Source organism: Anguilla anguilla, chromosome 2 (assembly GCF_013347855.1).
Source record: "Anguilla anguilla isolate fAngAng1 chromosome 2, fAngAng1.pri, whole genome shotgun sequence".
NCBI lineage: Eukaryota > Metazoa > Chordata > Actinopteri > Anguilliformes > Anguillidae > Anguilla > Anguilla anguilla.
The window spans coordinates 14,075,793-14,099,144 of NC_049202.1; the positions used below are offsets into that span (position 1 = coordinate 14,075,793).

General features: G+C 46.3%; 2 protein-coding genes across 3 annotated transcripts in view; one reads left to right on the top strand and one right to left on the bottom strand.

Annotated features, from left to right (window-relative positions):
- The first annotated feature begins 8,638 nt into the window (after positions 1-8,638).
- atoh1c (atonal bHLH transcription factor 1c) lies at positions 8,639-9,654 on the top strand. The gene has a single exon (XM_035404633.1). The coding sequence runs from the start codon at positions 8,762-8,764 to the stop codon at positions 9,440-9,442; it is 681 nt and encodes a 226-aa protein (XP_035260524.1). The 5' UTR covers positions 8,639-8,761; the 3' UTR covers positions 9,443-9,654.
- Positions 9,655-9,775: 121 nt separating this feature from the next.
- The window catches only part of waplb (WAPL cohesin release factor b), a 43,115-nt gene continuing 29,538 nt past the window's right edge, over positions 9,776-23,352 (bottom strand). For both annotated transcript variants that reach the window (XM_035404632.1, XM_035404631.1), the window contains exons 10-20: positions 22,752-22,979; positions 21,064-21,175; positions 20,418-20,515; positions 19,922-19,998; positions 17,148-17,320; positions 16,882-16,997; positions 16,279-16,446; positions 15,675-15,885; positions 14,929-15,017; positions 13,570-13,665; positions 9,776-12,606 (exon numbers count right to left, since the gene is read on the bottom strand). In XM_035404632.1, the coding sequence (XP_035260523.1) occupies positions 12,541-12,606; positions 13,570-13,665; positions 14,929-15,017; positions 15,675-15,885; positions 16,279-16,446; positions 16,882-16,997; positions 17,148-17,320; positions 19,922-19,998; positions 20,418-20,515; positions 21,064-21,175; positions 22,752-22,979 (1,434 nt within the window). In that variant the 3' untranslated portion in view covers positions 9,776-12,540. The remainder of the gene's footprint in view (positions 12,607-13,569; positions 13,666-14,928; positions 15,018-15,674; positions 15,886-16,278; positions 16,447-16,881; positions 16,998-17,147; positions 17,321-19,921; positions 19,999-20,417; positions 20,516-21,063; positions 21,176-22,751; positions 22,980-23,352) is intronic.

Genomic DNA, 23,352 nt, shown 5'->3' on the forward strand with positions numbered 1-23,352 from the left:
GCTCTCCATGGAACAAAATTATAACAGCTCCCATTTGTCTCGTTTTCTAGATAAAGAATACTATCTGCGTCCTTTCTGTACATTTTAGACAAAAGAAGATGAGAGCCAGAACCGATAAGAGGAAAACTGCTTTGAACATAAATTCAACGAATGTGCTAATACCCATTCCTCCAATGCAACAGCCAAAACAGTGGAACCCCCAATGGTAATCATAATAGCAGAAGGACTCAAAGCTTCGGCATGGTTAGTGATAGGTTATAGCCTGATACCCAGCTGTGCAGCTCTCCTGTCATTAGTTTGAACACATGAGTATTTAGGGAGCTATCACAGAATAATTCCACTTTTATTCCATATAGGCTACCAAAATACCTCCACAAAGAACAGTAAATTAACTAAAAGAATAATAAACCAGTCTAGTTTCTACATATACAAAACAGGCCAGCAGTGGAGGCGTATGTGTTAGCTAAAATGGGCACCGATAATTTAAAATATTAGAAAGTGTAAAAAAGCAAACTGCCGGTTTGACCTCTGGGGATATAGGCCTACGTCTTACAACTTGTCACTCAAAATTTCTTTTTGAGGCAGTATTTATTTTGCAGTTTATTAACCATTTCATACCGCATGACTTCATGCATTTTAGCGTTAGAGGAGACTTTCAGTGACTGGATGTGGTTCTGCTGTGAAAATGAAATGGTAGGGGATTCAGGCTCTCTCAGTGGTGAAACATGGGCCACTTCACTCATCTATGTGCATGACAGTGGGCATGGGCAGGAGTGCTCTCACATGCACAGCGCGTGCATCTGGACGTGATTAAAGATTGTCGACCGACAGGAGCGAGATGCAATAGTCTAACAGTGATCCTTCATTAATTTTTCAGCAGCCCCGAGAGATTTGGGGAAGTGTTTTCACTTATTGAATAGATTCATTTTTAAAGCTCGCCATGGAAGAATAGATAGTACGTTACGGGAAAAACCAAGCCGAGTCTTGGATCAATAAAATTTATGACTGAACAGGCAACGCAAGGTGTGAGAGGGGACATTTTCAATATGGCATCACTGCTGCAAATAAAGCCTTGTTCCGTGAGGTCATTATTGAAAAACTGGCAAGTACGAAGAGACCAAGGTAATATTTATTCTATTTATACACTTTATATGGCTTAACGTTATGATCAGTATTTACAAAATAGACAGTACAAGTAATGAGCTATATTGTACAGGCAAAACAAGGGGGAAATTATATTATTTTATGCTAATACAATTGCGAAAAGAAAAAAAAATATTTAAGAAATAATAGATATCTCAGCTGTTCAGACCCCTATTTTCAGTACATTGTGTACCTCCCCTTCACATAGATAACATTACTGAGACATATAGTGCTTTACAAGATTGATGAACGTGGGTGTGTGTGTGTGTGTGTGTGTACGTGTGTGTATGTGTGCGTGTGTGCATGTGTGTGCACGCGTGTGTGTGTGTGTGTGGGTGGGTGGTGGGGGGGTTTAACCACTCCTCCATGCAGAATTGTTCAGGATCCTTCAGAACCTTTGGTCTTTGCTTGCAAGCTGCCTTCTTCAATTCAAGACACACATTTTCTGTCAGGTTTCAAGGAGACTGAGATAGCCATTGCAAAACAGCAATTTTGCGGCCAGTCGGCCATTTCTCTGATGATCTTAAGCCATGCTTGAACCACTGTTATGCTGAAAAATCCATTTGCAGCCAAGTCTGAGCCCTTATATGACTATAAATGAGCTGTGTACTGTCTTTCCCCTCTCCATTAGCTCGAAAGGATAGCCGTGGTTGAAAGTTACCATTCAACTTCATTAATTCAAATTACCTAACCTATAATTTAGCATGGCAAGAACAGAACACAACTATGCAGTTTGGAGTGCCAATACTTTTTTGATCCCTTTTGATGATCCTAGCCTGTGAATGGTGAAACGAGTCAAAATTAAATAAACAGAAGAAAAAGAGAAAATCAAAGGAAAAACAGAAAGAAATTTTCTGTTCTGATATTTTTTTCCCAAATCTGCAAGAACAAAAATGGCTACATTTCCAAGAACAAAATAATTTGTATAATTTATGGGATACCACTTCTTTGTGAATAATTATTTAGCCACAAGAGTGAAATATCACACATCTGACCATGACCAACTGTAGCCAGGATTACTATAGGGCCATATATAATTGGCTGTAGATTTATCCAGGGAAGGAGGGTTTCAGTCTATAAAGGATTGTCCCTTCAGTATCACACATCAATGGCTGCTCTTGTCAGTCAGGTACCAGCAGTCATTCCTGTCCACAAAAGAGGCTTCTCTGTGTTGGCTTGTTGTGTCCAACAGACTGACATGTTCACATTTAACTGTGTGACTTTGAAGCTCTGTGTTGCAGTATATCACATCCTCAGACCTGTCTCTAAAACTTTGATTGTTTGTAAGGAGCTTTTCCTTGATCCTACAGAACACACCCTCAAAGGTTTTTATTGTTTTATTATTCAACATGCTACTGTATGTCCAGGATCTTCAGATTTACGCCACCAGAAGTTGCTGTTAGTCCAACACTTTATTATCATTATTAATTATTGAAAGTAAAATTGCAGTATGCAAATGCCCCTTAATGATGAATTTGCTGGTCTTTGGTTTGAATAGATGAATGTGCTTTAAAAAAAATGCTTTTACAAATGATAAAAATAGATGAAAAACCAGTTATCCTGTGTTTCCCAAGAGGAGCAGAACAGAAAGATCTTCTAGTATAGGAAAGATAAACATAGAAAACTTTGGAAGCTCAGAAGCTCAGACTCCATCTGAAGTTCAATTGGCTTCTGACCCCAAGCATTATGTACAGTCTGAGAAGTAATACCACCCAGCTTTGAAGTGATACTGGTAAAAGATCTATACTTTCACAATGCACACCATGTTATATTCTTTGAACAGTATGCTGAATCAATTTTCAGATGACTTTGTTAGTAAATTATTGAAGCCAGTTTTTACATTTGAAATATCTTTTTATCTGCTTTATGAGAATTTTCTAACGAAATGTGGTTTTACATCAGATATTTTATAGGTTGTTTTATAACCTTAGGAATAACAACATTGGGAAATCAAACTAGATCCATAACAAGGTGACCAGAGAAGCACTATACACAAAACTAATTTCAGATTAGCAGACAATTAAAATAAATAAGCAAAAACCCATTGCAAAAGTTTATAAAATTTATAAAATTTTTAGGGCAATGACTGAAATTGCCGTACCATTAGGAAACCAGTGCTGCATCTTCTTTTTACAGTTTCAATTATGACACATTTGTTTTATTAGCAATAATCATATTATTATGTACATCCTGTACGCCCTGATATCATCCCTCAGGATCTGTCCATCAATTATAATTGTTTCAGATGGTTTTATTTTTGTAATGTTGGATCATCTCTTGGCTCAGCAGGTCCAAAAGAACAGCAGCAGGTCTGTTTCCTCCATAAAAGCAGACACACAGTTTATACCCCTCATCACTAGGGCTTAGCTCATGATGCCACAGCACTGAGCCGCTACCATACTGCATAGCATTCGTGAGGGCTGCATGTTGTAGTTTCCAGTGCGGTTTTTGAGAAGTGGTCAGGTATTTCAGGGAATACAGAGGGATAAATTTGCTAAACCAGCTGCAATTTTAAAGCAACGGGCCTTAGGCAGTATAAAATGGCTGGTAAACACGTTTTGGGAATTGAAATGTACCTGAAGCTATGGATATAGCTAAAATCGGTATCTTGGTGGTGGAGAGAACCTTTTATTGAAGGCACATGGTTGAATGTTGAATGATCTGAGGCACACACTGGCGAAAGGCTATACAAATCCTTACAACAATCTGTTACATTTGAATTTACTGATTATTACAACTTCCCACGAAGCTAGAAAAAGTAAAACCGTTATTTTCACCACATCACTTCTAGGAAAATTCACTTTGATCGTTTATTATTTTGATGTATTTCATTGCAGATTTGTAAATAATGAGAATATTAGATAGCAGATGTGAATTGGTGCAAAAGACAAGTTTGTTAGACATTTTAAACAAAGTGTGCCCATTTCATTTTGTTTACATTAGGGAAGATCATCCATTGTAATACATGATGAGCTTCAGTTTACTATTCAGCAGGTGGTGGCGGAAGCCATGATGGCTTGAAGACACCACTGCAGAACCATAATGACACTCTTATAATAGTCCCAGGGACCACACAGCACATACACCACCTGTCACTCACTGCCACACTAACACCGTGAAAGTGTGCAGAGGTGTTCAATGCATGCAATTTCTTACATGATTGCAAGGGCTTTACTTCAGAATTAGATCATGTTCCTTCCGTCCTTTCCCCATTTCCTAATGTGTTATTTGTCCCCCTTGAGTCTAAAAGTAGCCAAATAGAATCTGATATATCTATGTATTTTGTGTGTATGCTTTAGTATTTGAGCACATGCCTCAGGAGAGAAAAGGAAGATTGCGAAGGGTTCATGAGCTCTCAAACGTAACTCTGAAGAGATACTCTTGGACATGCTCCACCTGTGCAAATATGCAATTATTAGTTAGGAAATCTGCAGCCGTCAGTACCATGGACTTGCCGGCCAAACTACAACAGAGCTGTTGTCAGAGGAATATGTGCTGTGAAATTCCTCCGCTCCGTTTAATGCCACCATTCTCCGCATAACAATGGCTGTCAACAGGCAATCAGTTGAGTGCTTCGGATAAATTACAATTTATTCGAAATTCTAAAACAAGGCAACTGAGACCATTTCATTAGCCTTATACTTGCCAGTCTGAGGGAATGAATATCATGGCACGATGAGCTTTAGCCCATTGTGCTCCGCCTGCTCCTCTGAAGCTGCAATGGTGCCAGTTTCTAGAAGCTTCCAGCTGCCAGTGATGAAAGACCAGTCAGCTATCCAGTTAGCTCCATCAATCTGAGTATCTATGGGAAAAAAATGTGAATGGAAACCAATTATCTTACCTCAGGGGAGTGAGAAAGGGGGGAGGGGCAGGCACACAGCCGATTCCAACCACCCCTTTTCCTGATCACCCAGGCACACTCCCGGAAATCAGTGAGGAATTCACCACCGCCGCACCGGGACAATGGCCGGAACGGCTCTGTGGGCGGAGCCCGGCTCCTCCGGCGCACTCCACGGGGGCGCCTCCCCATCTCAAGCGCGGGTGGGGGGCCTCGGGAGTGGGCGTGGAGGAAGCGGGCCTTTCATTAGCCGAGTGGCACGGCTGATTTAGCGCTCCCCGGCCCACGCGGCCTGGTCGGGGCTAATCGATGCCTGGTAATTGGACCCGGAGGGAGCCCGACGCTGCGCGGGCTAACAATGGCCAGGGTTCCTCTAGTGTGAAATGAAACAAATGAGGGGATCAGAGGAGGGGAGTGCGCGGAGAGGAGCGGGGAGTCCCGCTCGCAGGGTGGCTCGCCGCCGGTCATCCAGGAGCACCCTTTTCATCTAGGACCACGACTCCTTTGAATACATCAAAGTCAGGGGTGACACCAGATTACAACAGTGACATCAGATTATCAGTCAAGTGGGACAGAAGGGATATTGTCTGTTCTTGATGAGTAGCATCCTGGCATCCTGACTAAAACTAGGTAAGGTATAAAAATAAAATAAAAAACATTTCAAAGGATAGGTAACATCACCAGGCCATATTGTGCTTTGGATCACTGCTTTACTTATTTACTGTTAAAGAAAAGAATGCGTTGCTCTAGACCAATGAGACAACCAACAAATAATCAAAGACACATGCACTGAAATGGCACCAGTGTGGGCCAGAGGTAAGTTATTTACTTGTTTAGCAGAAGTCCATGGCAACTAATTTTACATAACACCAATACCTCAGACTGTATATTTATGGAAACAATTCAAATTCAGCGTCTCTGCAGTAGTGTGTCCTGTTGAAACACCTCTCTGCATCATGATATTCTGAAAAGGAGAACTTTTCCAATACTTCTCTGAAACATCAGTAAAATACATAATTGCTTTTTAATAGTGCTATTCTGGTGATGAGAATGTAATCTTTGCAAACAGGTGTAAGTGAGTCACCATTGTATTCTATTGTGTTGTCATATTAAATGAAACAAATAACAAGTCGGTCGAACTGTAAAGACAAATTGAATGTACAAGCACAAAAAGGACAGGGAGCTATGCGGCCTTAGCACACCCAAAGAAGTGCTCTGATTGTTTACCATTTCGAAACACCGAATTAATTTGCAGTGAGGACCTTTTTAAATCAAATTATGTTGTGGAAAAAGACAAAGCAGACAATAAATATGCTTGGAAATATTAATTCTGTAATCTTCCAATGCCACCTGCTGAAGTCAACCAATGCACTTAGCTGACAACTGGATCATAACTGAAAGGCAATTTTCTTTTATATTTGTCCAAAACGGTCTCAGAACAGTCCTTAAAATAATGGAAGTGTTGCCTATCTGTCAGAGAAAGGCAATTAAGAAAACACGTCTCACTCCAGGTGTTATTTCACACCGTTTGATTTCACATTTAATTTTATCTGCATATTCTGTCAATCAAAACACCGGGTCGTCGGTTTACAAGTGGGAACTGTGTGGTGCAAAGGCTTGGCTGTCAGCAGTATATGATTCTGGTTCTTATTAAAGAATCTCTGGTTCCAATTGTGCGCTGCATTCTGTTCAATGACGCAGTTCTCTGTTTTACACAAAGCAGTAGTTGGTACTATACTAGCCATTTATTAGTTTGTCAGTGGATACAAGTTACAGCAGCTGTGTGAAGATACTATTTATTAAACTGATGGAAATAAGGGTTTCTAGTAAGACATCCCAATGGCAGGGAATTGTAAGGAATATTAAATGGCACCCGGGTTACAAATATATTATAATATATTATTTAACTACCCGTCTACCTATTTATATATATATTCCTTTGAATAATCATTTATCTGGGACTTTGCTCATAAAGCAGTTTAATCATTTCAACATGTGCAAAATCCACCCGACAATATGCATTCTGGTGAGCCAGCAGACACCAATGGGTAATTTTTACAGTTAGGGACGAGTAATACCATATGGCGGTAGCCTACGTCTAACCATTGCATTTAAATATGAGTACAGCTCTTAGCAAAGATTACCCATGTTTATTAATTCATTTATTTATTTATCCCCCACTGTTCTGACGTTGTGGATCTAATAATTTGTGACAAGCGGCACTGCATGGCAACCTGGATCAGTTCAACATTTGGCCTGTGCATTCAGTCAAATGTGGCCTTTGTTGGCATACTATTAAAAGAGAAAACTTTTGGCAGTTTACCTTCCACTGCTAATCCTCTTAGAGAAATTAGATTTAATTTCTTCTTGTTTTGCAGTGACAGGCATGCATCCACCAAAATGTACCCTCTTAATGGGGGGCAATAATCTTACCATCCGGCGCTGTTTTTGATCTCCGTCCTGGGCCTTCAGTTAAATGAGACGCCTCAGTAGTTTTAATACACAAAGTGTGCCAAGACTGTCAACACCAACCCAACAACGCCACTTGCTCCAGAAACTGACGGCGTTTCAGTTTGCGTTGAATATTTTGTTGTTTCGATGCTTGGGTGTCAGTGCTGAGTGGGGGGCGTTGCGGATAATACATTTAATCTAATGAAAAAGCGAACCCACTGTTTTTCTGAACACCGGTTAATTGGATTAGCTCGAGCTCTGCGGATATGACCTGCCAATTATCATCCGCTCGTCATTTGGTGGGAGTAACGCTTCCCAGAGCTGGGCTGCAGTCAGTTACGCGCTTAACAAGGGCACCCACACAGAACTTGTCCACTGCTTCAAAGCGAAGAGACTTATGAATAATTTTAGATATATTGTATTCCAAGTACTCATAGCTTACGTGTGAAGCGATAATATAGGATAGATTTTTAAAAAACGAAGCTAGATTTAAAGTGAATAATAATATTATAATTAATGCGGTAACCCTGTGGTCGGAACACAGTTTTTATTTGTGCATTTATTTACTTGGCTTTACAATTTGTTTTAATGATGTTTTACGTAATTTTTTTTATCCAACCGTCCTTTGCTTAACAAAGTAGCGTAATGAAAACGCCTACTGCCCAAGGTATAGGCCTATATATCCTATGAAAAGACTTCCAAAATAAATCTCAACAGAGTTTGTTGTTTCCCCCATGGTTCGAATTTAGAAAATTGAATCTACGAAAAATGTTACATTTTCTTCTGTAATTACTTCAGGCAATAGGATATTTTATCTTTAGCTTTGAAACTCGTTTGATGTTCATGTAAGCTACAGCTTAGCACCAATGAGTGTTCGCAATAAATAGGCTGTACAGTATCCAGCCAAATAAATGCATAGAAAACAAATGTATTGCTTGCTAGTAGGCCTATACCAAGTAAAGCACTCTATATTTTCTATTGTTAGCGGGGTCTTTTGAGCCAACAAATGCACCAGTCTTAAAGACAAAAATGCCGGGTCCATTGATTGAGTAAAAAGGAGCGGCCCCTATCCAAGCCAGAGAGCCGCATGTGTCCAGTGATCACTGAGACGAACCTAATCCACTTTTGATGAACTTGGTTAATAGACTTCCTGCTGCTGTTATCAAACGGGCGTACTGCTATTCGTTAGTCGCACACGACCTTCACCACGCCCCTTGCATCCGTGCACGCTTGGCATTTGTCAATAAATGCCCCTCTTCCAAACTAAACTTTTAGAAGTCGTTTCTGCGATTTTGAAAGTTCTAAGTGAGTGCAGCGTTAAAACAAAAGATGCCGCGTCGTAGAAGCCCGTTAAACCCATGCATTTTAAGGCAGACAGACAATGCGCATAACAAATATGGGACAAATATTCCCCATTCAGATTTTCAGCACAGATCAACTGTTCAGGCTCTCGTGCAGACGAAATGGCTGGACACGAGAGCGCAGGGCAGGGACCGTGACCCGTGCGCAATAGTTGAGGTCAGGCTTCCGGGAATAAGCGGCTACATCGACCAGGATGCGAGTGTAGTGGACAGGGCGCAGAGAAGGCGACGCTTGGCTGCAAACGCCAGGGAGAGGAGAAGGATGCTGGGGCTAAATGTCGCGTTTGATAGGCTCAGGAGCGTCATCCCCAACCTCGAGAGCGACAAGAAGTTGTCAAAATCAGAAACGCTTCAGATGGCGCAGATATACATCTCTACGCTCAGCGAGCTCCTTCAGGACAGGGGATGCGGCCCAGACTTCGACAGACAGCGGCTGAAGGGGGCCACTGAACAAGTGCAGTCGACCACAGGGCGAGCAGCGAGGGGCTTCACATCCGGGGACACAGTGGTTGGACCACCGGAGAAGTTTATTCCTCTGGACACATCTGAGCCGATTGCAGACGGTAAAATGAACAGGACAGACAGCACTGGCCGTTCGGAGTTAAAAAGTTTTATCGACGTCTGGGAGAGACCCAATGGCACGAAATAAACACAATACGCATGATGGAATTAATTCTGTAAGCATTTTGAATTGTATGCTTCGTTTTGTACTGGAATCTGGTATGCGCGTCACGGTATTCTCTTACATGTTTTATTGTCTTTATTTTTGTATGATGAAAGTGTGAAGTTAATAGTAAGCATAAATGGTAGTTTAGAAAATCATTGTTAAAGTATTATTTAATAAAATATCAATTTGTAAAAGTTATTTGACTTATTGTACAATCCACCTAAACTACAGTGTTGGCAAGATGGCTATTTAAAGAATGAAAATAAAATACATTTTTTTTAAAATACAAAAACAGCTACAAATGGAAACATGCGGTGTACTGAAAGTAGCAATTTTTATTCGAGTTAAAATTATATACAGGTAACCAAAGACATTATTCTTGAAATTGGTACAAAGGTTTTCTTCCTGCAGTTGGCTTTTATACCTTTTATTTTACTTCAAATAACACAACTGAGAAACTGTATAAAATAAAAATAGGATTGGATTCAGAAAAGTAGTCTACCATTCTAATTTCCAATAGCCAGTATTTACATAAGTATTTACATTGTGTTAATTAATTTTCAGCTTTGTAAATTAACCCCTTGTAAACCTTACATTTACGTAGGATTTACAAATGAGAAAACCATATTAAACTGCTCCTGGTGTGGTTCACATTAATCTGAAAACTGCTAGGAACACAAGAGGCTATCTTACAAAGTATTCATAGAACTTCTGAATGTTTAAAGAGAAACCTGAATTCTGAACATTTGTGAAGTCATTAACGGCTATGCCTCAGCACTGCATTAAAAACAAAAAAGGGAAAAAGAAAAACACGTCGGTGTGAAATATAAACAAAATGAGAGTAAATTAGAAAGCATCCACGTTTTTTGCGACACAACTTCTGTACATCGCAGCGCAAAATCCCCCACACGCCCACCGTTATTTCATTTCAACCTCCGGTAGGGTCAGGGATGCAAAATATTTCAGCGAGTAAGGCAAACCGCTTTGGCCGTACAGACGGAAGAGATACTACAAACGGTAACGGACTAATTCATTTACCGGAGGGTAATGAATGCAGCTCCCATTAAATAAAGAAAACGGCCTCAGCTCCTCTTCACCGCGAAACAGAGCGGTTACACCATTTTTCCTTTCGGTAAATGCAACGCACTAATACTGTATCATAGACAGTTAAGTCTAACAGTTCCTCTACCATCACAAGTGGGCGAGGGAGAATGGAAGTGTGTGGGGGATGTCGGCTACTAACTGACAATGAGGTGGTTGGGTGAAAATTTAAGAAAAGCTGTTCATGAAATCATAAGGATATGAACAATGCATTTCTTTTTTTTTTTTTTTAATTCAAGTGCTTTATTTCAAAATTGTAAAATTAGAAAGTATCTTCCAGTCCTGCTGATTTATGTCAGTTAAATTAGGATAAAAAGCTTCAACACCTCGGTTTAATAAAAAGCAAGTCGCACTGTGGGAAAATAAACTTATTGCCACATTAGCCTGCATATATACATTGAGGACCATCACTGGAAACCCCCTACCACGCACACTGGTGATGGATCCAAACAAACTCTTGCACAAATTTTAAAAAGAAAAGGGGTTATAGCTTTACCAAATTTTACACTTTGTACCATGAAATTCCTCTTGGAGGGACGGAGAGGAACGATCATCCTTCTCACCCAGCATTTCCTCTGGTACGCATTAAACATAAAATGGTCACTACCATTAGACTGAAAATCTGCCCCCGTTATGAACATCTACCGTTCGATGGAGGAAAAAGGGGTAGAGGTGTGCGATGGGGGCTGGTGCAGACCACAAGCAACTGGTGAGGGGCAGAGCATGCATTAAGCGACCGTTCAGGACAGCCTGACCCCACAATGCTGTTCGCTGCCTAATCGGCCTCAGCTGGACGCAGAATTAAGATAGCCTCCTTCGTAACGGTTCACAATCCCTACAAACGGTTTTAAAAAATAGCCAGTATTGCTAGTTAGCACAAACGTGACTGAGTGGCACCGTCAGTGTGTAAGTGAATGCGAGTCCCGGACCTCCTGCAGGGAGCGCAACGCCAAGCAAGGGGATCCCAGCGTGGTGGTCAGGCTCTCCCAGCTTCCCCCGGGCGAGGCCGCGAACGGGCCGATCGTTTATCCAACGCTCGGCGTCGACCCGTCCCAAACAAGCGAGACTCGGAACGCAACAAAAACAAAAACAAGCGAAAGGAAAACCGCCGTCGCTATGGAGATGGCGTGACACTAGCCCCGTGCTGGATGAGTGCTGGAGTTCTCGGCTGGGGGGGGTTACTGCTCATACATCGTTTTTCTTTTCGTTTTTTTTTTTTTAATAATGTGGTTCTCAGGGCACAGACAGTTTGAGGCAACACTGAACAGTTGGGAGCAGTAAACTGTATGTTAAATGCTAAACAGTACCGGACCTATACACATGTTCAGGACTGCTCCTGCTTACAGACAGTAGCGGTGCTGGGGGTGGGGGGGGGGGGTGTAATGAGAAGTTTTTGACCTGCCTGAATACATTACAACTTAAAACAGGAACATTTTCTACAGCAGAGCACACAAAATATATTCACAATTAAAAAATAATAACTCGGCTTTCCTTAATGACAAAGTACACACTGGTGAATCAGGAGCTCTGAGGGAACAGCGCACCATCTGTAACCCACTGAAAGAACAGGATGAACCCAAGGAATGATTTATCAAAAAACAAAACAAACAAAAAGGTTTAATTGGCTCACTTTGTTCAGTGTGTTATTTCATACTTTTCACGGTTAGGGTTCGCGTTTCCAACTTTCTCGTTCCCGAACGAGCTCCTGGTTTGTCGAGACAAATCTGCCCTCGTCTGAAGGACGAAGGAGGGAGACGCTGAAACGAGGTTAGCGGTCTCACATGAAGAGGGAGCTCGTTAAGCTGTCCGGCTGAGCGGTGGCTGTGGTGGTGATGAATGCGATGACAGTGGTGGTGGTGGTGGTGGTGGTGATGTCGATGGTGGCGTCCGGCTGAGGGGCGGAGTCTCTCTCTGCGGTCCCGGTGCGAGGAGGCGGTCCCGGCGACGCCCTGCCTGATCCAGCGCTGGGCGGAGTCTCTCTAGCAGTGCTCCAGATAGTCAATGACCCGAGAGATAGACTTCTGCCCCGTGGTGCCTACGTCACACTGCGGGGGGGGGGGGGGGGGGGGAACGGGGGGGTCAGAGAGAGAGTTAGAGATAATAAGAGAGAGAGCCAAAGAGACAGAACAGACACAAAGAAAGAGAGACAGAAAGAGGCAGATGCAGAGAGACAGAGAGGCACAGAGAGAGGAGAGGACAGGAGAGAGAGAGATAGAGAGAGAGGTAAACAGACAATACAGACACAGAAAAAATCAGAGTCAGAAAGACAGACAAAAAGAGGCAGATGCAGAGAGAGAGAGAGAGATTCTGCATTACTACACATTTGAAGATCAGCACAGGGAGTCTGGATTACCACACGCTATAAAGCTCTTTATAGGGGCTGCGCTTCCATTAACGGCACTAACAGTCTGCAGTCGATGCGGGGGGAGAAGACGGGGCAATCAAAGGCTGCCGTTTCAGTTTAATTCAAGTCTGTGTTTGCTGAGGGAAGCAGAGAGATTCTGCGTGCCAAGCACATGCACATCTACGTGCCTGCATGCAGTGGATGAATGAACTGCCGAGACTGGCTTAGCAGACATTATACAACTGAATAGGGAGACTGAGTAAAATTTAATGAGCAATGTTGCACATCAGCAAGAATACCAAACGCACAACACTGACAGCATCTGAGATCCAACAAATAAACACCCACTCAGCCGTGTGCAGGTGAACACAGACACATGCACACACACACACACACACACACACACACACACACACAAACACGCAAGCACACACACACAAACACACACAAACATACACACACACACACACACACACACGCACACATACACAGACACACACACACACAAACACGCACGCACGCACACACACACACACACAAACATACACACACGCGCGCACACACACGCGCGCACACACACGCGCGCACACGCACGCACGCACGCACAAACACGCACGCACACAAAACACACACAAACATACACACAAACAGCTGGCGTACTTACTGTAAGATTCATGAAATTTAAGAACTTCTTTAGCATTTCGGTCATTATTGAGAAATCCCCTTTCGGCAAGTTCTCCCTCACAGTAGTGACATTCATCTGAAAGACAAGAGCAGAATCGTTCGCAGGTCAGCCAGCAGGGCCCAGGCAGGTGTCACAGTGCACGCTTTTACTGCTTCAGTCACAGATCAGCAGCGCGCCCCCTACACGTAATCCCTCTGTCAAAATAAGAGCGCGGAAATGACGCCATTCCCCTCAGCAAGGCCCCGGGCGGCAGCGCCAGCGCCAGGCAAACGTTTTTCCCTTTATCTCTCTCGGGTAGGTTTCGCTTCCCCCGCGAGACATCGCGACGAGTGACCTTCACGTCTGAGGATCCCGAAACCCGGAGCCAGAGGGATTTACGCAGGTTTATCAGCAAAAAAAAAAAACGGCCGGAGACATCAATCATAAACCCACATCCCATCGGAAAGTCCATTACGTGTAATGAAACTAAGCTCCGGGCTCCATTGGATTGCTAATAACATCCATAAAGAAAAGCCATTAAATCCAGCGGCACATCGCAGGTTTTTATCTTCTTTAATAGTCAGCCTTGAGACCTTAATGCCGCAATTCTGAGCAAAACGCGCCGTCCCTCGGAAAAGCATTAAAATAGCATCACGGTGATTAATGTCGTTGCTGTAGACTCACGAGGTGCCCAGTCAAAACGAGGGGCTCTGCAGTAAGGATTAGAGCCTGGTGTAATTAGCTTGCCGGCGACTGTTCGATGGCCAAAGGCCCTTTCTTACGGCAAAGCACGCAGGACCCCGCGTCTCAGGCCCACACACCTTCGAGTCAACGTCCACCACGTGGCAGAACGTTGCTCCGGTCTCCCGCCGTCCGTCCGAAACATCCTCACGTCAATACGCCCAGTGTTAATTTAACTCAAACAGAGTACATACGAGTCCAATAGGGACATAATGCACTCTGTAAGAGTTGATTTGACACCGAACGTTTCACTGTGCACCTTAAAGGTAAACGAGTCTCAAATGTACCTGCATGTTAGCTTGCCTTCTAATGCGGACATTACCAATTGTGACATCGCAGAGGTGGACCACCTTGCAAGATTGCATTAAGCCACTTAAGCTGAAGATGAATGACTATTTAATGCCCTTCTTCAATAGATCAATAAAGCTTTAAGAATTTGAATTTGATATAGAACAACAGAAATCTACAGAGCTGTATGCAATTAGAAGCGATTAGAAGCAACAAAAACGTGCAGCAGTGTTGCCCGAAACCGCTCTGTGAACAGGAACCTGGAACATGACCCGTCACCCAGGGCTGCAAGGCTACGTCCGCGGCGCGCGGCGGGGGGGCGGGACTTACGGGGCTCCCCTGGCACAGACAGCCCAATAACAGTGCAGTGTAGGAGGCCACGATGCTGTCCTCCATGTGCTTCCCAGCGTGCTGAAGAGCTGCGGGGGGAAAAAACACAACAAAATGAAGGCGAAGACAGCAAACAAAGGACATAAGCAAACAGCAATTCAATTTCAGAAGGCAGGACAAGGTGGATTAGGAGCAACAAACAAAAGGAGAACAAACAAACAGGCTCATGGTAATAGAGCAATAGCAGCATGGGCATGAAGGCGTGTGTGTGTTTATTCAAGTAGCTGTGGCAGTCTGTGCTGGGTTCTTTCCCCATGTTAAGGTGGTCATGCCGGCATGCAAATAGAGGTTTGCTTACCCATGTTCAGGTACCCATGGTACCGTGTATGAAGGTTTATTTCCCTGTGTTTTCCGGTAGCCATACTGGCATGTGATTAGAGGTTTCTTTAGCCATGTTCAGGTAGCTATGGCACCAAGTATGAAGGTTTATTTCGCTGTGTTCAGGTAGCCATACTGGCATGTGAATAGAGGTTCGTTTACCCATGTTCAGGTAGCCATGGCTACATGTATGAAGGTTTCTTTCACTGTGTTCAGGTAGCCATGCTGGCATGTGAGTGAAGGTTACTTCATCAGTGTTCAAGTAGCCATGGCGCTATGTGTGAAGTTCCTTTAACCTGTGCCCAGTAAGTGCAGGCAAACGTTTCTTTAACACGTGTTCAGGTGGCTGTGGCCGCGCGCCTCCTCACCTTTGTTCAGGTCCAGCTCCTCCTCCTCCTCCTCCTTCTTGTCGTTCTTCTTGTCGTTTTCGGTGTTGTTCTCGGAGGCCACCCACTGGATCTCGCCGGAGGTCTCCTGCCACTCCCCGCTCTGGTCCAGCTGGGGCTTGGGCGTGTCGTTGATGAAGTCGTCCGTCTCGGCCTCGGCGAGAACGGCCGCGCGCTCCCGCTGCAGGAAGAGCTGCGAGCAGAAAAGACGGGGTCAGAGGTCGTTCCGACGGTGACCCACAAACTCGACACGCTTTCAAAGCGGTCGACAAAAGCAACCCGAGGAGGGCCAATTTGAACTTAAATGCCCGGCAGAGGTTCTTTTGTGCAGAAGCAGAACCAGGCAGAGGCTCCTTTGTGCAGAAGCTGTAGCAGGCAGATACGGTTTTGTGCAGAATTGCTTTAGTGTACAGTTTCGTGTAGGAGCTATAAAAACAGGGTTTTGTTGCCCGCTGCAGATTATTTCAGCACTCTAAAGAAGAACGGTGAAGTTCGGCTTTGTTCGAGGGTCCGGTTGCTAGGGCCCACGGCCGCCCTCTCTTCCTGTCGCCAGGCGCGTATTCGCCTGACATGGAGCTCCGCCCACCTGCACGAGGGCCGCGATGGCGGATAGCGACCGGCAGGGCTTCAGCTCCTCCCCCTCCGCCAGGCAGACGGAGGTCTCGAAGGGCGTGGTCGTGTCCAGGACCATCTCCACCAGGCAGTGTCTGTTCCTAGCGCTGTACTCCACCAGGTTGATCAGGAGGCCCAGGCCCTGAAGAGACAGACAGACAGGCACAGACACACACACACACACACACGAACAGAGACAGACACAAATAGACAGACAGACACAGAAACAGAGACAAACAGAGACACACACGCGCGCACACACACACCCAAAAACAGCGACAGACACACACACACACAAACACAAAAACAGAGAGACACAAATAGACAGACACAGAAACAGACAGACAAACAAACAAACAGACAGACAGACAGACAAACAAACAGACAGACAGAGACAGACAAACACAAATGGACAGACAGCTGTAAATCAGACCGAACACACTCCCACCATTCCCCCTCACAGAAGGTCTGCCCTTCAAACAGCACTACACTTCAAGCACTAACCCAAAGAAGCACAGTTCAACACTTAGCAACAGAACACAATGCAGAAAGGAAGTGGGGGTGGGGGGGGGCTCACCAGCACTCTGATGTCGAACCTCTGCTCCTGAGGCAGGTACTGCGGGACCCTCAGCACGCAGTTGAGCGCCGTGACGATCAGGTCGTCCTGCTCGCCGGTTTTTGTGCTGCCCCACTCTGCGGAGAGAGAGAGACGCGGGGAGGATGGGGTGTCAAAATCTTGGCGAGCTCGCGAGGAGTCCTTAATTATTTTAATTATTACGTACAGCTGGAGCCCTGTGGATGAACACAGCTGGAATAACTGAGTAATTGTGCTCCTTTACTCACCGTTGTCGTGGGTGAGGTTGAGCAGGACCCCGATGATGGCCCGCATGCAGTCCTCCACGGCCTTGCCCACGTTGCTGAAGCTGCAGTGGGGCAGGGCGGCGCCGGACGAGGAGCGGCTGCTGTTCACCTCGCGGCTGTAGCGCTGGATCATCTCCTCGCAGTGCCCCAGGCCCCTGGGAGGGGTCAGAGTCAGACTCAGAACAGGCCACATACACCTCATATACCCAAACTTACACGGGCCAACTGGAGTGAGCCAGGGATAACTGGACACCAGCGAGTCAGAGGTTACGAAACCGGCATTAACCGTGTGCAGAGCAGGTCTTCTAGATTGTTCTTTGAAAATTCTACATCAGTGTTCTAGAACTCCATTGCTTTCACATTGCTTACCAGTACTGATTGTGACATAATTGTGACTGATTGCGTTAGAATGCTTGGTTAAGAACATTCTAATTGCGCCTGTGTGCTTCCTCCTCAAAGTGTTAAATACTGAGCACCGGTAAGCCCACACGGGAATCTCGACCAATCAGTAAATCTGTAACGTGAGTTAGCCGGCGTTTATTCCCATCCTGCCAGCTGGTCGCACCGAGCCTACCCGGAAAGAAAAAATCTGATATAGGGCCTTACGTAAAAAGCGACGGCAAATGGTATTCATGACCGCGCTTCACTCGCGAGGGGGGTGAGGGAGGAGGGTTGGGGGCATCTTCAATCACTCTGAAGGCAGGCAGCACCGGGACGGCCTGGGAGGGGATCCCAGGAGCGGCGGCTCCAACGGCAAACACCTGCCTCGCTACCGCAGGCGCGCGGGATTAACGCGTGCATAATGATGAAAAAGGGCCGGGCTTCGCGGCGCGCGCTAACGGCGGCGCTAGCTCAGTTACCATGGTTTCTCTTAATGCGCCGGCTCTCTCTCGCCGGGGCACGGCGGTTCTCAGATCTCGGCCTCGCGCGGAAAAAAAGGGGAACGTCTACAGGCTGGGAAAACCAGCGCTGCGGTCACGAGCCAGAGAGAACCGAGCCAGCGGGGGGGGGGGGGTGGCGATAAAAAACTTTGTGGGGAGGAAAGAAAAAAAAAAAAAAGTAAAAGTAAGAGGGTGAAGTGGGAGGTCCGTCGCACAGGGCAAGAAGAAGAAGAAGAAAAAGACAAAGCTAATCTAATGCAGCGCTCGGGCTGGGCTCCGCACCTGCCGCTATCAGGACGCTGAAAACAGAGCTGCAGGAGAGCGGAGGCCAAATGTGCTGCTAAAGGTTAGCCTCTCCAGAAGCGCTGCTGCGCGGCCAGCATCATAATAATGAGATTGAAATAATGGGAGGTCATCAATTATGAAACAGACCGCGGAGGCAGCGTCCACTTATCAGGAAGGAGGGAGAAAGAACAAGGGGACGAGGGGGTGGGGGGGGAGGTGGAGTAATACTGAAGGCCTGCTCTCCCAAACCTCGCTCCCTCGGGTTCCGAAATTGAATTAAGGCGGGGGGGAGAATGCAGCCGGGGAGCCTCTCTGTGAGAGAGGGCTTTGTTGACGCGCTCTCGCCCGCCGGCCCCCCCCGTCCCGCCCCCCACCAGCGCTCGCGGTGCAGGCGCAGTTCACCGGGGTTACGCCCAGGCCAGGAACCCCGGCCGCGGCCGGCCCGGGACCCCGCTAACTCGATTAAAAGCGGAAGAATTCGAACAGACGCGCGGTTGTGGGGCGGTGGTGGGGGCCGTGGCTAATGGGTTCTGAAGGTGACTGATCTCGCCGGGGAGACAGGGGGGCATTCAGGGACCGCTCGGGAGAGCAGGGCAGGCCTTCGGCCAATCAGCTTTAAGGACAGGGTCCAGGGAGGCTGCAGAACCCGCTTGGGAGAGGGGGGACAAATCGAGGCGATACGATCTTCAATTAAGCACAACGCACAGCTGCTATAGTTCCACAGTGCCACAGCATCGAAACAGTCACCAGCACACTGCAATAAATTAAACAAGCCTTCAAATCTGAGAATAAGTTTACACGAGGAAACAAATAAAGATAAACAACTCTGCCGGTGAAATTATCAATGGTGTGGTCAGGAGTATAAATTCAGGAGCCATCCATAAGCACTAGGAGATCAGACAAAAGCCACATAGAATACAAAACAGTCTACTGGTGCCAGCGACATGAGCTCTGTGGTAATACCAGCCTGGTGTGTGTTTTTATTTGTACTTGAATGCTGATGACGTGTACAAAGATGAACCATTCATACACAGGCAAAGCAAAGTAGTAAAATAAAAATGTGCATGTGGTATATTACACCTGCTGTGGTATATTACACCAGCTGTGAATATATACATTAAATATCTATATATTCACAGCTAACAAATATACTTTTAATTAATGACAAAAACCTGCAGTATACAGGCACTTTCACCTTCACTGAGACCTCAGGACCGTAATGTATAATGTAATGTGTAATGTATAATGTAATGTGTGATGTAACGTCAGTAACACTCCGGTCCAGCACAGCTTCTGTTCGCTCTGGAGAGTACGCTGAGTTCCTGGAGGACTGCGGCCCTGTGGGAGTGCTGACGGGGCTTTGGCGCGTCAGACGGCCATCGATCCCAGCAGCCTTCTCTCCTCTGTAACGAGGGGAGCCTGCCCAGCCACATCTCCCTCCTGTGTGTGTGTGTGTGTGCCCGTGTCTGTGTCTGTGTGTGTGTGTCTGTGTGTCTGCCTATGTCTGTGTGTGTGTGTGTGTGTGGATAGTCTTCTCATATCCACATCTGACCCTTCCCAGCCTTCCTGGTGCATTCTGGGAGCACTCACTTTGCACTGGACATGATGAGCTGGGACTCCTTGTAGGCGATCAGGTAGCTCTGGTTCTCTGGGTTGTGAACGGTTACCTGTGCCAGTTGAGAAAGAGAGGGGGAGAGAGAGAAAGAGAGAGAAAGGGGGAGAGAAAGAGGGGGAATGGGGGAAAAGTCAATTCACAGAGATCTGATCTCGGGCCAGATGAAAACCACCCTTAATTTCAGACACACCCTCTAAGAGGCGCATATTGGATTTCCCAACAGAGCCAATCAATATACAGAGCCATAATGCCAGGATTAGAGCGCACTGATCCTCCCTAATTATAACTCCACCTTAAGACCTGCGCTCCCCGCTCCCCGCCCACGCTACAGCTCAAAGATCAGCCAAACTATTAATCAGCCGAGTCCGCCGATCGATACGGAGACTCTGCGGCTCTGCGGCTCTGGAAGCGTAACCCCCCGGCCCCTCTGAGCGTCCGAAGGGCTCGCGTTTGCGACGGAGCGGAACTCACGCTCTCCAGCACCCGTAGACACCGCTCCGCCCCCCACAGCGACGCCACCAGGTTCTCCTTGTCGTCCTCCTGGCTGAGGTTCTCCACGCACTCTTTCACTGAAAGGAAAAGAGCAGGCTCCAGTCAACGGTGAACTGGAGTCTGCTTCCACAACAAACGAGGACGCTGCCCCACTTTCCAGTCTTTGAACTGAAAAGGAGAAAAAAAACAAAAAAAAACTCCTGGCTGTAGACTTCTAAGTCTGATTTAGCAAAAAAAAATCTTAGAGCCTTTCGCATTTCCCAGCGGATATGATCTGGCTTCCGTTCACAGGAAGTAGGGAAATCCAAAGTGACCGGTCCTTCGCGAACGCGCCAAATGAAGCCCCGTTGAAGATGGCCGTCTGTACAGCCACTCGGAGGTCTTTATGAGCAACCCGAGCTCTGAGAAACGGGGTTAGTAAAACAAAGCTAAAGCCGGACGGGTGGCACGTTGATGCGCTGCGTAAATCAAAGCCGGCCGGGCGTTTAAAGAGATACGGCCTTAAATCAGACCTCCAGAGGGCCCGGGACACCCACCCCGCTGCCCGCCGGGGCTCGGGGGGGGGGGGGGGGGAGGGCAGGGGGTCAAGGGGGGTTAACGATTGGCTCCGGCGACGCAGCCCTACCTTTATCCACGATGTGGTCCAGCCCCCCCAGCAGCCGCAGCTCCTCTTTGAACCAATCGCCGGCCCTCTTGGACGTGAGTGACAGCAGGGTCTCCATGGCCAGGTGCCCCGTCTGCACGAACCGGGAGAAACCACCAGGCATGTTACACCAAACCAAATCCGGACGACGGTCAGGCGCCTTTTTTCAGAAATACGATCAAGAAAAAAGTCAGAATTTTCTGGAAGTTTGGAAACGAGGGGAGGGACGAGCGGTCTAATAATGTTTCAGAAAGAATGTCACACTTCCACTTGAAAGCGTATCTACTTCGTATGCAGACATCGGCGCGTCAAATCGCAAAATAAAACTTCCTGAGAAGATGCTAGCGCGGGTTTGGAGCGTTTATGATTGTTTATGAAAGTCTGAAGATATAATTTCAGAGCACCGTGGAAAGATGACAGTTCTGGTATACCTAACACTGCTGGGAATGTGACAGGACGCAACGCTAAGTTTCTACATTCCCCGCAGACGTAGAAGGAAGATCGTTTTTAAAGTGGTGAAATCCTACAGGCAAACAAACGCGATGATGGGCCTTTAAATTAGTCCCATCTTCTGATCAGACGCTATTTTCCCTTGACTGACGGCTAAAATGCTGCGGCTGGTCCTCAGGTACGCAGTGTGCCGCGCGTACGCTTAAAGGGTAATGAACAGCTTGGTTCTCTTCAGTGTTCCCGGCAGTAAAAACGGACTGAAGACTACCAGGGCAGTCTGGGCGATGCGTGTCACGGACAGACCTGCTGAGGAAAGCTCAGATAAAGCCCTGGTGCACTTGCCATTCTATTTAGAAAACACTCAATAAAATCCTTCTGTGTTCACACGCAGTCCCCAGTGTGCTTTTCAAATTAGCGCTAGTGCTCGGGCTTCCTCGACATCAATCACTGCTCAAGACTGATGCATTGGACAAGTGCGTAAATCTCGTAAAAGCTCAAAAATGGCCGATTCTACCTCCACTGCGGCGAATTTAAAGCAACGCTACTACTATGCGCTATGACCACGAGACGGCTGCCTGCTTACACTTAGCTCGGGGATAGTTTGACTTATTGGAACCGTTCAGCGGTAAAATAGGTCCGAGAAACAATGCGCAGTTTTACAATATCACCTTTTTGGCGGGGAATTAGTGCAGTTGCTGGCAAATGTGTTTTGAACCTGAAAAGTCCTGTATCGCTGTAACAGAATCTCTAATCGGTTTGTCAAAAAGCCAGCAGGGACAGGCTGGCTAAAAGGCTTTTACATTTTTGTGAACAGCAGTTGCGGATGATGAAAAAATACTTCCATTTCCATTGCTACAAACATTGGAAGTGCAATGCATCTAATAAAGCCAAATGCATGGAAATGAAAACCAGTGCTTGTCATATTCCCCAGGACACAGGCATCAAGCGCCTTGAAAGATGACCACTAGAGGGGGCAAAGATGGTGTCAAGCAAAACTAAGATATAAGACTAAAAACCAGTATGTAAGAAATTTACCAAAGATGGTGTCAAGCAAAACTAGGACATAAGACTAAAAACCGGTATGTGAAAAATGTAAACGTATGCGAAAGCGGGAATGAATCTAATCTATCCAATCAGAATGTTCAGGAGGCTCGAGTGTGACATCACACCGTTCCCGGGACGTATAAAAGGCGCGCACGGGCGGGCGGGCGGGCGCTGACCGTGATGTTCTCCAGGTCCAGGTGCTTGTTGTGCACCGTCTCGCACAGCTTGCGGATCTTCTCCTTCACTTTGACCATCTCCTTGGCGGTCAGCTGGTCGTCGGCCGTGTCGTCCTGCTCCAGCTCCAGCAGCCGGATCATCAGGTCCAGGCTGGCCCGGTCCAGGTCCATGTTGAGCCGGTCCCGGCTCAGGATGTACATGAGGGAGGCCGTGCAGAGGGCCAGGTTCTGTGAGAGAGAGAGAGAGAGAGAGAGAGAGAGAGAGAGAGAGAGAGACGGTTGGGGGAGGAAGGGAGGGAGAGATGGGGGTTAAGGAAGGCCAAGCGCTCAACCGCGCCGCTCAGCGAATACGAAACCGGGGCTTATTTACGACGAGCCGCTCGGAGTCGCCCTGCGGAAATAAAACACGGCGGCTGCACTCCCCGCTCAGAGAGACGCTTACATAATTTAAGAGCCCTAAATAATCAAAAAAACAAGACTTTGTTTCTGGTGGGGACGGTCCAAAGCAACGCTTCAAGTGACAGTCGCGCACTGAAGTATCGACAATTCAGCGAACGCGAGCGAGGCGCCCTTCGGTGGCTGCCAGCTTTCAACCGGCACA

Bases quoted from the DNA above. Each gene is read 5' to 3' on its own strand.
- atoh1c (XM_035404633.1), top strand. From the start codon at position 8,762: ATGCCGCGTCGTAGAAGCCCGTTAAACCCATGCATTTTAAGGCAGACA.